We start from the raw sequence: 16413 nt of genomic DNA on the forward strand, positions 1-16413 counted from the left end.
ATAACATTGGTTTGTGTTTCTCCCTGACTGCAGGGAGCTTAGGTTTATTGGGTTACACCCATCACAGTGCTACCTAGACACTCCCATTCCTCTGTGTTTATCTTTAACCTCTTTTCTGTGATCTCTTTCCCAACTGGTCAATTACCTTTATCCCCAGATCAGACTCTGTTGATTTGTAATTTTAAGTGAAATATTGCTTTTTTCTTCTCCTTATGTCCTTTGCATAGTTTACTTCAGAGCAAAGTCCTTTTTGTTTAGACAAAGGAAGATAGTTAATAATCTGATTTTGCAACTTGGGAGTTAATTGATGCCAAACATATTCACTCTTGGGCATCTATTTTCTCGACTAAGCCTCAGTTGCCCTTAGTTCTTACCACCTCAAAACATTCCCGACAAGGAAATGGATGGACCCAGGGCAAGCTGTGAGCTACCCTGGCATTGAAATGGGCAAGGCCAAGTGTAATAATACTTAACTCTAAGTTAAGAGTATGGTCATGGACAAATTCTGTCATGATCCAAAGAGTAATAACTGGGTTAGGACGCTCTTAGGGTTAGGAAAGACTAATCTGGCCTAAGTACTAGACACTGGGATCTATAGCAAGATGTCCCCGGGAGAGCCACCTTACAAGCTTAATGTATCTCTTACTTTTTCCATACAAAACAACTAGAAAGATTATTTAGAAGTAAGTAAATCTAAGATGGTTATTGGACTAAGGAAAGGACAAACACATCCCTAGGTAGTATTTCACTCTTGACCGAACTCCTGGCTGCAGGAAATTGTCATCTTATCTTAGGAGTGCTTCCCTGGAAGGAAGGGATTTCATATGTTGATTGTATTACCTCACTTGGGTGTAGTTGCTACCCCCAATGCTTGGAGGTTGGGCGTAAGACCAAGGCTGTGAGATGGAAGCTGGAGAGGTTAGCATGGGGGACAGGAGGAGACAGAATTGAGGGGCAGTCTGTGTCTGGAATGTGGAACTTAGTGAGACTGAAACAGGCACATGGGGAAAATGGAATAAATGGCAACTGATCATCAACCAGCTTATTGGCCCTGTTTCCTCCTTCCTGCATTGGGTGGCTGCAGCTGCAGGCTTCGGTGGGGAAGCGGCTCATGGCCACTGAAAGCACATGGTGGGAAAAAAAATCCACGTCGCCACTGGCACTGTGAATCATTTATTTTGTGATCACACAGGTGGAGGGTGATTCAGTTTGGGGTTCACACACAGCAGTGCTCAAGAGTTGACTCCTAACTCTGCATTCAGGGATTACTCCTGGTGGGCTCAGGGAACCATAAGGAATGCCAAGGGTTGAGCGCAGGTGGGCTGCATGCAAGTACCCTACCCACTGTACCATCACTCCAGTTCCAGTTGTCAGCTAATTTTGTAACAGGAAACTGTGGCAGGTTATACATCACAGTTTGAATATCTATACTTAAGCAGTACCCAAATTTTACATAATCACATATAATATACCAGATTGGAGTTTTTATTGACAAATTCCTGGTATGTTGGGAAGTTCTACATGGAGATGGAGAAGTTCTATAAAGAAGACCATATCTTCTACAAGATCATAGTTGGTGATTTTAATGCTAAGATAGGACAGAGAAGATTAGCTGAATAACTCCATATCGGGACCCATGGCCTAGAATGGAACGAACAGGGTGAGAGACTGTCTGAGTTCATCATGTCCACCAAGACCATCCATGGTAAATCAGTTCCAGAAGGCCGAATCTAAATGTTGGACATGGTAGTCTCCCGGTGGACGGTTCCACACGAAATTGACCACATCATATTCAATCGACAGTTTTGCCTGACCGGTTTCACTGTTTTCCAAAGATTCCAAATGGGATCTGACCAACATCTCCCTTGTGCAAAATTTTACTTCACAGAGCAGGGAGAAAAGGCTGCAAAGTTTAAGAAGAAAACTCCCAGAACGACCATCAACTGGGAGCTCTTTGGCACTATTGTGGCAACATGGGAAGATGCCATCGTTGACAACATTGACGAGGAATATGATCGACTGGTTCAGCACCTCCATGATTGTGTGAGGAATGCCAAGAGAGAGATAGCCACAAAAAAAAAGCCTGTCTTTGAAAACTCTTGAACTTATTCAGCAAAGTGGCTTGGCACATGCCTCAGGCAACCACAAACGAATTTATGAGCTCGCAAAGCGGTGCAGAGATGCGATAAAGACCTCAAAGAGAAAAGAGCAGCAGTGTTGGTAGATGCGGCAGAAGGCGGGAAAAGCATTCCTAACGCCTGTCTGTCCTTTGCCAACTACAAGACCAAGATGACTGCCCTCTGACATCCTGATGGATCTATCACATTTTCCAGAAGGGCAATGGAGAAGATTGTCCATGACTTCTACTCAGATCTCTTTGATAGCCACGTCCACCTGCCCACATACCAAATTCTGCAGGATGGATATGTCGTTCCCAATGTTCTCCCTTCTGAAATCTGACATGCCATTTCGTTGGTAAAGAAACGAACAGCACCTGACCGAGACAAGGTCAGACCTGAACACCTGAAGAACCTGCCATCAGTACTCATCAATACAGTGGCTTGGCTCTTCACACACTGCCTGTCTGAATACAAGGTTCCGTCCCAGTGGAAAACCAGCAGGACTGTACTACTGTACAAGAAGGGAGACATTCACAACATTGGCAACTATCGCCTGATATGCCTATTATCTATCATCCACAAGCTGTTCACTTGAGTCATCCTGAATAGGATTGGCAGAACACTAGAAGAAGGACAACCATGCGAGCAAGCTGGGTTCCACAAAGGATTCAGCATGATCAACCATATCCACACGATAACCTAGCTCATTGAGGTTTCTCTGGAGTTCAAGATGCTGCTCTGTCTAACGTTCATTGATTTAAAGAAGGCCTTTGATTCTGTTGAGACGGAAGCAGTCATCGAAGCCCTAGTCAGTCAGGGCATTCAAACTCAATACATCAGGATCCTCTGTGAGCTGTATTACGGATTCCCTACCAGGATCTTACCATTCTACAAAGAAGTGATCATCGATGTCAAGAGAGGGGTTCAGAGGCTGAAGAGATAGCACAGCGAGTAGGGCTTTTGCCTTGCACGCAGCCGACCCAGGTTCAATTCCCAGCATCCCATATGGTCCCCTGAGCACCGCCAGGAGAAACTCCTGAGTGCAGAGCCAGGAGTAACCCCTGTGCATCGCCAGGTGTGATCCAAAAAGCAAAAAAAAAAAAAAAAAAAAAAGAGAGGGGTTCAACATGGGGATACTTTTTCACCGAAATTCTTCAGTGCCACCCTCAAGAACATCATGCGAAGACTGGAATGGGAAGGAAAGTGAAGATAGACAGTCGGCAACTACACAACTTTGGCTTTGCTGATGATATTCTTCTAATAACACCAACCATTAGCTAAGCAGCACAAATGCTGGCCAACTTCAACCGTGAGTGTGGAAAGGTTGGACTCCAGCTGAATCTCACAAAGAAAATGTTTATGAGAAACAGTCTCGTTCCTGACGTTCCATTCGCTCTCAATGAAATGACCATCTCCGAGTGCAACAGTTATGTGTACTTAGGTCTAGAAGTCAACACGACGAATGACCTGGCACCTGAGTTGCGCAGGAGGAAGAGAGAAGCTTGGAATGCCTTCAAGAGCGTCAAAGAAATAGCTAAGAGGACGAAGAACCTCCAGCTCTGGGCACATCTCTTCGATTCCACTGTACTTCCTGCATTAACATACAACTCAGAGACCTGGACCCTACGAAAACAGGATGAGAATGCTATTCGGGTCTCCCAAAGAGGAATCAGAAGAGCTTTGCTTGGAGTATCACGCTTCACTCAAATGAGACAAAGAATCCGGAGTTCCGACCTCCGTCGACAGTCAAGAATCAGGGATGCTGTCTCATTTGCCAAGGTGTCGAAAATCAGATGGGCTGAACGCGTAATGAGATTTGGAGATGACCACTGGACTAGAGCTGTTACTGACTGGATTCCACGCGATGTCAAAAGACTGTGTGGCCGTCCACCTACAGGATGGTCAGACTTCTTCGTCAAAACCCTGAACGATTAGTTTGAGGCTCTTCATGTTCTTAGAATGAAGAGACAGCATTGAACTACACTAGCATGCGACAGGGACGAATGGAGACATTACTAGCGCCCACTTGAGCAAATCGATGAGTAATGGGAAATCAAGTGATCAAGTCAAATGTGGGGAGTGAGAGGTCTCCATCTTGGCTTTGTGGGCCTGTACATTCCTCACAAGCACATGGCATCCCACCACGTGGCCCTTGAATGATGCAATCTGGTTAGCCCCTCTCTAAGTCTCCACTCCTTTTATGGCTATCTTGACTATCCATCCTGACTGTCCGTCCACTGTCCACTGAGTCTTAGCTATGACAGAGATCAGCCCATTCTGTTTCGTGCTTGCACCACCTTAAGGTATATAAGTGCCTTGCAGACAATAAGGCTGGTCGTATACCTTCCATCCAAGAGGTGCGTCCATTCCTTCTCATTCAGGACTCCCTCGCCCAGGATACCCCTCATAGGTGGAGTCCTGCAGGTCGGAACCCCACAGCACCTAATAGCACCCCACAATAATGCACTTTATAAAGGCACTTAATAAGGGACCTAATGATCAATGTCTGTCAAAAATATTATAGGAACTGTGATAGGTAATTTTATATACTTACTTAATTGTGATGTGGAATACACAGATAGCTTACCAAACAATTTTTTTCTGGGTGTGCTGGAATAGATTAGTATTTGAATCATAGAATGGGTAAACAACTCCTTCACCAAAGTGGGTAAACATAATCTAATCCAATAAAACTCTGGACAGAACAAAGAGAGAATGGGGGAATTCTCTTTCCTTGTGAGAAGATATATCCATCTTATGCTTTGTTCAAACATTGGCACAACTCAGATATTTAGACTCAGATCTTTTGTCCTCAGATCTTTAGTCTTAGACTGAGACTCACACTATCAGCATCCCAATTCTCAAACCTTTTGACTCACACTGAATTACACCACCATCAATTTTTATGTCTATCTGCACATTAATGAACACTTTTCTAGGCAGAGCACATGTATATAAATACATAGAGATTTAAAAGGAGATTTATTATCAGAACTAACTCTGGTGGTAGTTCTAAAGGAAACTAAAGGTTTCTATATATTCAAACAAACATTAACAGTGCTAAAAATCAAGCCATGGGAAGTGAAGAATATTTGCAAACCTGTATATATATATATATATATATATATATATATGTGTGTGTGTGTGTGTGTGTGTGTGTGTCTATGAATAACATACATATATAAAGGTAAAGGTAAAGGCCCTCCCGTTGATCATCGATTTGCTCGAGCGGGCCCAGTAACGTCTCCATTGGAGACTTTGTTGTTACTGTGTCTGGCATATCCAATACTCTCGGTAGCTTGCCGGGCTCTCCGAGAGGGGCGGAGGAATCGAACTCGGGTCAGCCATATTGGCTGCGTGCAAGGCAAACGCCCTACCCGCTGTGCTATCACAAAAGAAAAACATACATATATATATAGATGAAAATCATCCAATAAAATTATTTTCAAAAACAAGCAAAACAAGTTTTTAAAAAGTAGACTAATTGGTCAGAGGATACCTCAAAAACCACATATATCTCTTACAAGCAGGAAGTTCAGGTTCATTTCTCAGCATGATGTGATTCCCCAGTGATGACCCCCAGCAACAAGGTGTAGCTGGGATCACCAGCACAACAGACCACTAAACTTACAAACAAATAGCAGATGAGGAACAAAATAGACAATCCCCCACATAAGACATTCAGAAACCAACAAATAAGTGCAAAATGCTCAATATAAAAAAATCTCAGAAAATACAAATTAGATTAAACAATCAGATTAAACACTACCACAGCGCTGTGTAATCCCATCAATGGCCAAGATCCAGAGACTATAAAACCAAGCTCCCGGAAGAGAAAAATGCAGAGTCTCTTTCCCCCACTCCTGGCTCTCTTCACTGGGGCCCCTTGGAGGGGGGCGGGTTGAGTTTCCCTCCCGGCCCCGAGCAGAGCCCTTGCAGCTGAAGACCTCCGGAACCCAGCCACTGCCATGCTCAAGACCACTCTCCACATGCTCAACGAGCCTCACACATGAAGTAACCAGCAGAGAAACCCAGGTGTACAGGACCCAGGGCTGAGATCTTCAAGCCTGCTCGGATCTGGACTGAGCTTCCTCCACCCAGATCCCCCATCTTCTAGTAGCTAGGCAGTTGCACCCACCAGCTGCCACGGCCGCTGTGTAATCCCATCAAAGGCCAAAATACAGAGACTATAAAACCAAGCTCACGGAAGTGCATGGCCACATGCAAGGCCATGTGACCTCTTTTTGTCTAGTTTTCGCTCTCAGAGAACCTGGAAGGCTACCAAGATTATCCTACCCTCATGGCAGAGACTGGCAAGCTTCCCGTGACGTATTCAATATGCCAAACACAGTAACAAGTCTCACAATGGAGAAGTTAATGGTGCCCACTCGAGCAAATCGATGAACAACGGGATGACAGTGATACAGTGATTAAACAATGAGATATCTCTCAGAAAGGATTATTATCAAAAGTAAAAAAGACAAGTGATTTTTAGGGATGGGGCTACAGTGATAGGACAGCAGTAGGGCATTTGCCTTGCAAACCACGGGCCTGGCCAAGCCAGGTTCAATTCCTCCGCCCCTCTTGGAGTGCTCAGCAAGCTACCGAGAGCATCTTGCCCGCCCAGCAAAGCCTGGCAAGCTACCCATGATGTATTCGATATGCCAAACACAGTAACATCAAGTCTCACAATGGAGAAGTTACTGGGCCTGCTCAAGCAAATTGATGAACAATGGGAGGGCAGTGCTACAGTCCAGTTTTTAGAGATATGGGTTTATTTGAACCCATCTGTACTGTTGGAGTAATCCGAGATGGAGTGGCCCCTTTGAAAAAGTGTGAAGGTTCTTAGAATGTTATTCAGCTGGGTAGCTCTTGAATCTAGTACAAAATTCTGTATATCTCTAATCAAAGCAAGATTTCAAGAGTAAGAATGTGACAGGTGAATGATAATTCTGGACATGGGCGATGGACCCAGGAAAGCAGTATTTTTGTTTTATTTTAGCCTCACAGAAATGATCAGGTGGCCCTGGAAGCTCTCTTGTCAGTTCTTATCCAACCAGCAATCACCTCAGTATAAGCCCTGATGAGGCAGTGGTCCTCCAGCCCTGTAGTATCAAGCATTACTTCAAGCAGTGCTCCTTGGCATTCAGGAGCATGGAGTGCAGTGCTCAGAGACTTCTAGGCCATACCCAGAATTACTAGATGGACCATGTGGTGCTGAGGATAAATCAGGGCACTCACACTCTGGTGAGGTTCTCACTTAAACTCACTGTTTCTCTTTAACTCTACTCTTGAGCTGCCACAGCCCAGCCACTTCCTGTCTGCAACCTGCGATTCTGTGTTTTGGTCCCTGCAGCAGGTGGATGCATCAAGCAGAGCTCTGCTATTCTGGTACGCCTCCCTCTGGCACACCACTCACTGTGTCTCTCTGAGTGCACAGAAATACACTGCAGAGTCCTCCACCTAGGAGGCTGAGATGACAAGTTTGATGGATTTGCTTGTCTTCTGGAAATCCAGAGAGTAACGACCTTCTCTTGCATTTTCCTCACTATAGGAGTCCTGACGAATAAGGAAAATCATTTCCCGATGGCTAGGCTGCTTGTACCAAAAGAGACTGTAGCTGGAGGAGCTGGTATCATACGTGCAGTCCAAGGTCACAGTCTCTGTCTCTTGCACTAGTATGGAAGATGAACTTTGATTCACATTCTGGGCAATACTGGATCCTGGAGGGGAGAAAAAAGATAAGAGGTGTGGGCCAAAGAGATTCCATATTGCACTCTGCTACCCTGCAACCCAGGGTACCCACAGGACACTGCTGCATCCAGTCCCTTGGCCATGGAAGAGGCACATTCCCACTGGGGCCATGCTCACCTAGCCACATGGAAGCCAGGAACACCTTCAGAGCACCGCAGAGCAACATGCCTCCGTTCTTCCACCAGGCCGAAAATATCTTCAGTATCAGGGCTCTGCACTGTGAGGTGAGTCTGACTGCTGAGTCTGTGCTGCTGCTGCCCCCTAACAGGAAACAGGGGGTTCCTGGTACAGCAAGTTGGTGTGTGTCAGATCAAACTTCCCCTGCATTGAGAGGCTCCTCCAACCCACATTCCCCTCACATTCATTAACCACATCCTCCTTTGCACATAATTATATGGGAGAGGCAGGGAGAAATTTATGGTTACATTAATGTGACATTCTTAATAAGATAAAAATTTAAAAAAAATGAATATGTCTTTCCAGGAGGTAAGCCTGGGAGAGAAAATGATAATATGACGATAACTTCCCAGAACAAGCACAGTTTTGTACCATAATTGTGTGATCATACCATAATTGTACCATAATTGCTTACATGACCTAAACACAATATGAGAATTTGAAATTCATACACATAGCTGCACAGAAATAGAATCAATTTTTACATGATTTTTTTCTCTTTTTGGGTCACACCCGGCAATGAACAGGGGTTACTCCTGGCTCTGCACTCAAGAATTACTCTGGGTGGTGCTCAGAGAACCATATGGGATGCTGGGAATCGAATCAGAGTTGGCTGCGTGCAAGGCAAATGCCCTACCCTCTGTGCTATCTTTCCAGCCCCTTTACATGATTTTTGAGAAGTGAAATCATTGAGATAATAAGGCACTGAGATCTATTTTAATAACTGGGTACCAGTAAGCACATTATTTTGTTTTTCCAACTTGGAAAAATCTCAGGCTTGAAGGGTAAAATAGCAAATAAAATGAAATCAGATCCTAAATCTCCTGGTCTTCAAATGCCCTCAAGTATATAAGTGCTAAGGAGGGTAATTAAGTTCTGTTTAAGTCATGATCCTGAGATGATGGGGGGAGGGGGGGAAATGTCTGGATTATTTGTTCTAAATGCAATGATGTGCAAAATTTAGCTGAATGGTAGTGGGAGATAAATGAAATTGAAGCAGGTAACAGGTACCTAGGGAAGGGTCCCCTCATGACTATGAATTTGGGAAGTAAAGTATCCAATAGCCCCAGGGCTGAAAAAAGCCACCTTGTGAGCACAGGAACTAAGACCTGATAAAACCTTTCTCTGGGCCAGCACAGACCCAGAAAAGACTGGATCCCTTCAGAGAGAAGCTTCAGCAGAACAAAGGCCTGGAAAGGAATATCAAAGAAGACCATCAACTACTCCCAACTCTACCTCTTGGCAATCACTCTATATCAACCTTCTCTTACCTAGGTAAAAAGACACACATGGGCAGGTTGGGAAAACACTGTAAGAGTCAACTTGAACAAAGGAAGTACTCACATGTGCTACCTGAGCCCATGTACTGCCTGTGCCCACATGTAACACTGGGGTGTAATGGGGTTCCTATGTTCTCTCTCTCTCTCTCTCTCTCTCTCTCTCTCTCTCTCTGATGCATCTGCATCTCGTTGTCTCTCTCTGTCTCTCTCTCTCTCTGTCTCTGCCTGTCTCTGTCTCTGTCTTTCTGCCTCTCCCTGTCTGTCTCTCTCCCTCTTTTCCTCCCACCACACCCCATACCTCTCCCTTCCTCAAAACTTCAAGAAAACCTTATACTTTACTGCTAGTCTGCTGAAATTCTTTTCTCTGAGGGGAAAATGAAAACCGAAAAGGCCTGGGGAGGATCCAGGACTGACTTCCCTTTCCTGCAAGGAGCAAGGTTCACAGCTGATTCCTGGCAGTCCTAGATTTCTCCAGCTGTTCCCACAGGGCAGAGGTAGATCTAGAGAACGTAGCAGATCCCCTTCTACAGGCTGCCCCCTCTCTCCTCCCCACTCCACCTAAGTCACCCAGGGATCCCACAGGCATCAAAGCAAGATCATGGAGACAGAGATTGGAATGACACCCACCCACTAAGAAATGCTGCCAGAGGAAAGGGGCAGGTTCTGTCCTGGAGCCTCTGGAAAGAGGCATCCCTGCTAACACCCCCATTTCATTCAGCACAAGAAAAACAATTTTCAACTCCTGACCTCCAGACCCATGACAGAAAAGGCCTTTTATTGCTTTTATTCACCAAGATTATGGCAAATTATCCAGAGAGTAGAAAAAAAATCAGCCCTGGGGGAAGTTTAAACTTGAATTATCTGTATCTGAATCAATCTAGATTCTCACCCTAGAGAGATTTTCTTTTCCTTGCATACAATAAATTCTCCCCAAGTGTGGTAAGGCACTTCAGAGCAATGGTAACAGAATCTTCTCAAGATGAAACCAGTAAACTGACTCTAGGGTCCCTCTCCTTCTGCTAGGATTCTCTAAGAAACTATCTAACTAAAAGACATCACGTTTTCTGTCACAGGGGCTATTTGTTACTCTGAGAGAAATATAAAGACAATTGTGTTTGAGGGCTGTAATACTGACTTTTGTAAAGTCCCTTGGGACCCTGAGGGAGATTCCAGAGTTAAAACTCTACTAATTAGTAACTCCCTTTCCTGCACCCTCCCTAGTAGAGCCTAAACTGTGAAGCCCTTCCAATATTATTGGGGTGTAAATTCTGAAACCATTTGTTGACTCTTCCCTGCTGGGATGTAAATTCGGAAACCATTTGTTGGCCCTTCCTTATCTGTTACCTCTGTTTGGAACTTTTCCCTTATCTGCTTCCACCTAATCAAAGGGAGCCAGGTGATAACCAAATGTCCAAGGTACCAGATGCCCACTAGCCACAATGCCTATGTACTTAAATGCTGATCTTTGAATCTATAGGCTAAGGAGTGATGTACTTTTAAATGGATTGGTTAAGAAAGTATATGTTGTTACAAATCTATTGGCTGTGAAATGCGCGGGCTTTGCTGTAATGGCCAGTGAAGGCCTATATAAAATCCCCTTTGAAGAAGTTCGGGGTCTTGCCTCACCTATCTGACCTGTGTGTCTGTGTAGGCAGCTCGACCCTGGCTAGCCAGTCTCACAATAAGCCTTGCTTGCTGTTTGCAGTCTCTGGAGTCTCTTTGTCGTTAAAGGGAGATCACAATCCGCGTCCTAACAACTTTCTTATTCAGATGTGTTCATTTCAATTGAAGTTTCCTTGTAAGCTTAAATTTTCTAGCAAGTAAGTAGCACCCAAGACTCAGCCAAGATATATCAGCTCACCATAGCAGCTGCCAACTTATGCATACTTAGAATATGAGGGAATATTAAAAGAATCTGAAGAGCAGCTTATTCCTGTCCATTGGGAAAATGGTTTAAGAATTAATCTTAATAAAAAAATATAATTTCCATTCTTTTTTCGAGTTGGGTAAAATGAACAACAAATTCGAATAAAATTTTTGCACATACAAATGACAATGATTTTATATTGTAAATATAACAATACAAATAAAATGTCCTGGGGCTTGAGCAATAGCACAGTGGGTAGGGCGTTTACCTTGCATGCAGCCAACCCGGGTTCGATTCCCAGCGTCCCATATGGTCCCCCAAGCACCACCAGGAGTAATTCCTGAATGCAGACCCAGGAGTAACCCCTCTGCATTGCTGGGTGTGACCCAAAAAAGAAAAAAAAAAGTCTTGGAATAAATCTTAAAGTAATAAAGATTTATGGATTGTGTTCCAGCAATATTTTTTGAATAATCAAAGGTCAATTTTCAGATATTTGTTATTCACAAAATAATTTAAATTAAATCAATAGGCTTATATTAAAACTTTGTTCTCTGTAGCCATGATTAAAAGACTAAATTCTCAAAAAACAAATAAATAACATTTCTAAATTTTTAAAGTTAATATATAACCGTAATAATAAAATATGGAGAAATAAAAGCATATTTGTGAGCTGAATCTGACGGTCATGTTCTACAATACATAGTTTTACTTAGTAAGTTCCATCAAACACACAAGAAATCTAAACATGACTAGGATCTATGGGAAAATGCTGGTGAAACTATCTCAACAAGAAAGAAGAGCTGTAAAATTTCCACCTGAGATGTATAAATTTTATCACAAATAATTGAAAGAGTTACTTTTTACGTTGACAAATGCCCACAAACCCATTATAAATCTGAAATAGAAATAAAAGAATTTTGATTGTTTAGTTCAAGAAAGAATATTATGTAAAAAATATTAAATTCTAATTATACAATGATTTGTAATGACAGCAAAACTAAATATAAGCAATAAATTATCTGGTTTTATTATGCATTTCACATGTTTATATTTTATTTTTAACATGTGATGTAATACAAAATAGCATGCATTACTTGAAGACAAAAGATAAAAACTCATTCATAAATAAATTTCACCTTTTTACAAATGATTAGTTAATTAGCAGAGACTGAAAAAAATGTTGAATTGCCTTCATGCACTTTATTGTAATATAAAACATAACAAAATCTCTTCAAGGATTTATTCAGCAACATTCACTCAACAACATATTTAACTCTTTCACACCTGCATGAATCTGACTTCTTTTATAATTTACTATCTCATACATTAGCTTCCATTGCAGACAAACCTAACAGAACCAAAGAAAAGGGGGCTGCCCCCAAAACTTGGGTTTCAGCACAGGTTGCAGGTGCCTGGGAAGCAATGTGTGCTTGCTGCACAGAAGTACACAGCTGAGTCTTCGGGCTGCGTGTCTGCGATGTGCAGGGCAAGATGTTTCTCATTCTTGTTCAGTAAAACCGTGTATCTTTTGTCTTGTTCTTGTGCCTTTGTTGAACGAATGTATATTATCAGCTGGAGACTTTTCCCAGGTTCTTTCTTATACCAGGGAAAGTAGCTTGAAGTACTGTCCGAATAGTTACAGTTGACAACAGCCTTGCTTCCCTGCTGGACACTCAGGGTGGAAGGACTCTGCTCCACCCGCTCTCCTCTACTGACACCTAAAGAGAAAGAAAACGTGACACTAGGAAAATAGGTCGCTATATACCAGAATTATAGGACTGGAGAAAACCTCGATCAAGTCTTCTTTGGCTGCTAAAGTTTATCTTCTCACTCATTCTCCCAATCTCTCAACTCACAGCCCATCTGCAGCCACAAGAACACGAATCCAGCTCCAATAGATGGCTTCATTGTCGCTCCCTTTAGAGACCAAACGGGGTCTGCAATGCCCAGCACACCAATTGCTTCCAGTGTCAAGTTAGTCCTTTTCCTAACAGCCAGTGTTTTCTAGCTTGAGCTATTCAACCAATGAGACAGTGCTTCTGCCACAGCCTGTTTTTTTAAGCCATTGTCCTGCAGCAGCAGGGTGCACTGCCATCTTGTGGTAACATCTACAACTACTGAACTTGCAGCTCCCGTGTGTTTTGTAGCGCCTTTGAGGGACTCAGACACAAAAAGAAAGCAAAGGTTGCATAAATTAGGACTGGGTTCAAAATCTAAATGGAGAGACCAGGAGTTAAATATCTGCGCACTACTAGGTCATAGTGAGTAAGTAGGAAATAGGTAAATACCCTTGGTGTTTAACGGCAGATATGGTTTACAAATAAACGATAACTCAAAAAAACGTCATGTTCATTCACTTAAAGGTAAAGGTAAAGGCCCTCCCGTTGATCATTGATTTGCTCGAGCGGGCCCAGTAACGTCTCCATTGGAGACTTTGTTGTTACTGTGTCTGGCATATCGAATACTCTTGGTAGCTTGCTGGGCTCTCCGAGAGGGGCGGAGGAATCGAACTCGGGTCGGCCATGTTGGCCGCTTGTAAGGCGAACGCCTTACCCACTGTGCTATCGCTCATTCACTTAAACTAAAAAAATATATTCCTTCCTTTTGGTCAAATTAGCCTTTTAGCCTCGTGTTTTATGAAGAATGTATTTTTCTAAATGGAAATATAACAGAACATGAGTATGGTGTTAAAAAAAACACTCAATATTTCAAAGGTCTTTTATCTCCAATCCTCTTTTTTAGAAGAAAAGAGGTCTTGCCCAATACATAGCATTGCTCTTTTCTAGAACCTAGATCCAATAATAAAAAATGTGGACTCTTTATTCAATAAAGACTACTGTGATAAAAGGAAAAGATCAAATCTCAATGATAAGGAAGCAAAGGGATAGCTCCGTTCTTTTTATATTTCAACTATAGAAAATAGCTTGACCAATAGATTTGGATGATTTGCCATGAGGAATTTGGTATGATTAAATCTATTCCAAGGTATGTGTATAAATAAATAAATGATTCTAAAGAATTGACCTTGAGATATGATCTCTGGGGCACCAAGACTGTTGCATTTCCATAAGTAAGAACTCCTTTCCTGTGATTTGTACTTTCTGCTTTTCTAGAAATAAGGGAAATAAATAAAATTCTTTATTCACAATTTTACAACGTCAATACTTAAGGAAAACTATTAATAAAGAATGACAAATCAAAATGTCAATTTTTGTGTAAAAATGTGTTTATATAAAACTTCTTTATTTTAATGACCTTTGTTAAATTTATCATCCATCCTCAATATTATTCTATAGAGAAACCCTTCATTGGACAGATTTCTCTCTCGTTAGAGGCATATACTTTAGGTCAATATTTTGCCTTTTTTGTCACTGTACCCAGCATTGAATGCTATCATCTGAAAATGCTTTGAGAGATATGCCTTAGAGATGCCTTATACCCACCCAGACTGTTTCATCTGGGGCCACCCAGAGCAGAGCAGGTGAGTTCCCCTCCCTGCCCCAGTGGAGTTAGCCCCAGCAGCCCAAAGATCACTCCTAGTGGTGCTCAAAAGATCATATGTGGTACCTTACCTGCTGTACTATTTCTCCAGCCAAGTAGTTTTTATAACTATATCACTGTCACTGTCCTCCCGTTGTTCATCGATTTGGTCGAGCGGGCCCAGTAATGTCTCCATTTTCTTGAGACTTGTTGCTGTGTTTGGCATATTGAATACATCGCAGATAGCTTGCCAGGCTTTGCCGTGCAGTTGAGATACTCTTGGTAGCTTGCCGGGCTCTCCAAGAGGGGCGGGGGAATCAAACCCAGCTCAGCCGGGCTGTCTGCGAGCAAGGCACTCTACCGCTGTGCTATCGCTCCAGCCCTTTTATAATTATAACATATCAAATTTTTCTTAAGATGAAAACCTCAATACTGATAACCAAATTCATGTGCAAAGAGGCAAAACAGAAGAAAATCCCCCCAAATAAAAGGCAATCGAAATGTTTAATGTTTTAATGTTTAAAAAAGTGAAGAAAATATGAAGTATTTAGTAGAATATTTAGAGAAATAATTTTCCAATCAAGCTGAGAACTTCTGTATTCTGAGAAGGGATATCTGAGCACAGACTCAGGATGCCTAGAGAGTACCAAGCAAAATAAATTCACCACCAAGACACATTGCTCATTAAGAGGCAAAAACCAAAGAAAGAGATTAGTTAAAATGGCGAGAGAGAAACAAAACATTGAGTCACAGAGAAACAAAAGAAAATTCACAACAGATATCTCACCTAAAACTCTACAGGCAAGGAATTGAATGATATATTCAAAGTACTAGAGAGAAAAAAAATCCTTCAGCCTAGAGATCTTTATCCTAGGACTAAGTCATTTAGATTTGAGGAAGGGATAAAACATTCCCAGATGGGGCCAAGGAGGTAGTACAGGGTTTAAGGCACTTGCCTGGCACATGGTCGACATCACATATGGTCCCCTGAGCACTTCTAGGACTACAGAGTCAGGAGCAATCCCTGAGCATAGCCAGGTGTGGCCCCAAAGCAAACAAACCAAAAAAGTAGAAGGAAATACAAAACATTGTCAGAAAACACTGAAGACATTTGCTGCATTTAAGCCAACTCGGAGGAATATTGAAAGCCTCCTATAAAATAATGTCCTTCCTGACAAAAAGATTACTCAAAGGACTAATGTTTTGCATGCAGGAGACCTGAGTTCAATCTCCCACACTGCATGAATCTCCAAATACCTTTGGAACAGAACCCAGAGCATTATACCGGGAGTTGCCCCTTAGTTTTTAGTCCCATCAAGACTGAAAAATTGTAACAAACTATTGCCTTCCTTACTGATCTCTGTATTCACCTTCACCTTCTAAATTCTGATATTTGATAAAGTAGCAGTTTATATCAAATGATGACTCCCATTTGGTTTTATGGTGATAGAACCTGGACGCAGACATAACCTATTTCACCACCTGGATGAAATCAATAAAGGTAAAAGTAAAGGCCCTCCCGTTGATCGTCGATTTGCTCGAGCGGGCCCAGTAACATCTCCATTGGAGACTTTGTTGTTACTGTGTTTGGCATATCGAATACTCTCGGTAGCTTGCCGGGCTCTCCGAGAGGGGCGGAGAAATCAATATTCTATGATAAATATTTCTGTCTCACGTGAACTAGAAGAAATATTTTCTACATGCACAAATATGTATACTGTGTATCTCGCCCGCA

General features: G+C 42.4%; 2 gene segments (V, D, J or C); both read right to left on the reverse strand.

Annotated features, from left to right (window-relative positions):
- Positions 1 to 7583: 7583 nt before the first annotated feature.
- LOC130041664 (T cell receptor alpha variable 14/delta variable 4-like) lies at positions 7584 to 8040 on the reverse strand. The segment is given in 2 exon segments: positions 7584 to 7843; positions 7992 to 8040. Coding segments are annotated over 2 exon segments (309 nt in total).
- A 4550-nt stretch (positions 8041 to 12590) lies between these two features.
- LOC130041665 (T cell receptor alpha variable 13-1-like) lies at positions 12591 to 13106 on the reverse strand. The segment is given in 2 exon segments: positions 12591 to 12916; positions 13055 to 13106. Coding segments are annotated over 2 exon segments (378 nt in total).
- Positions 13107 to 16413: the final 3307 nt, after the last annotated feature.

The sequence above is a fragment of the Sorex fumeus genome, unplaced genomic scaffold, assembly GCF_029834395.1.
Source record: "Sorex fumeus unplaced genomic scaffold, SorFum_2.1 ptg000098l, whole genome shotgun sequence".
Lineage (NCBI taxonomy): Eukaryota > Metazoa > Chordata > Mammalia > Eulipotyphla > Soricidae > Sorex > Sorex fumeus.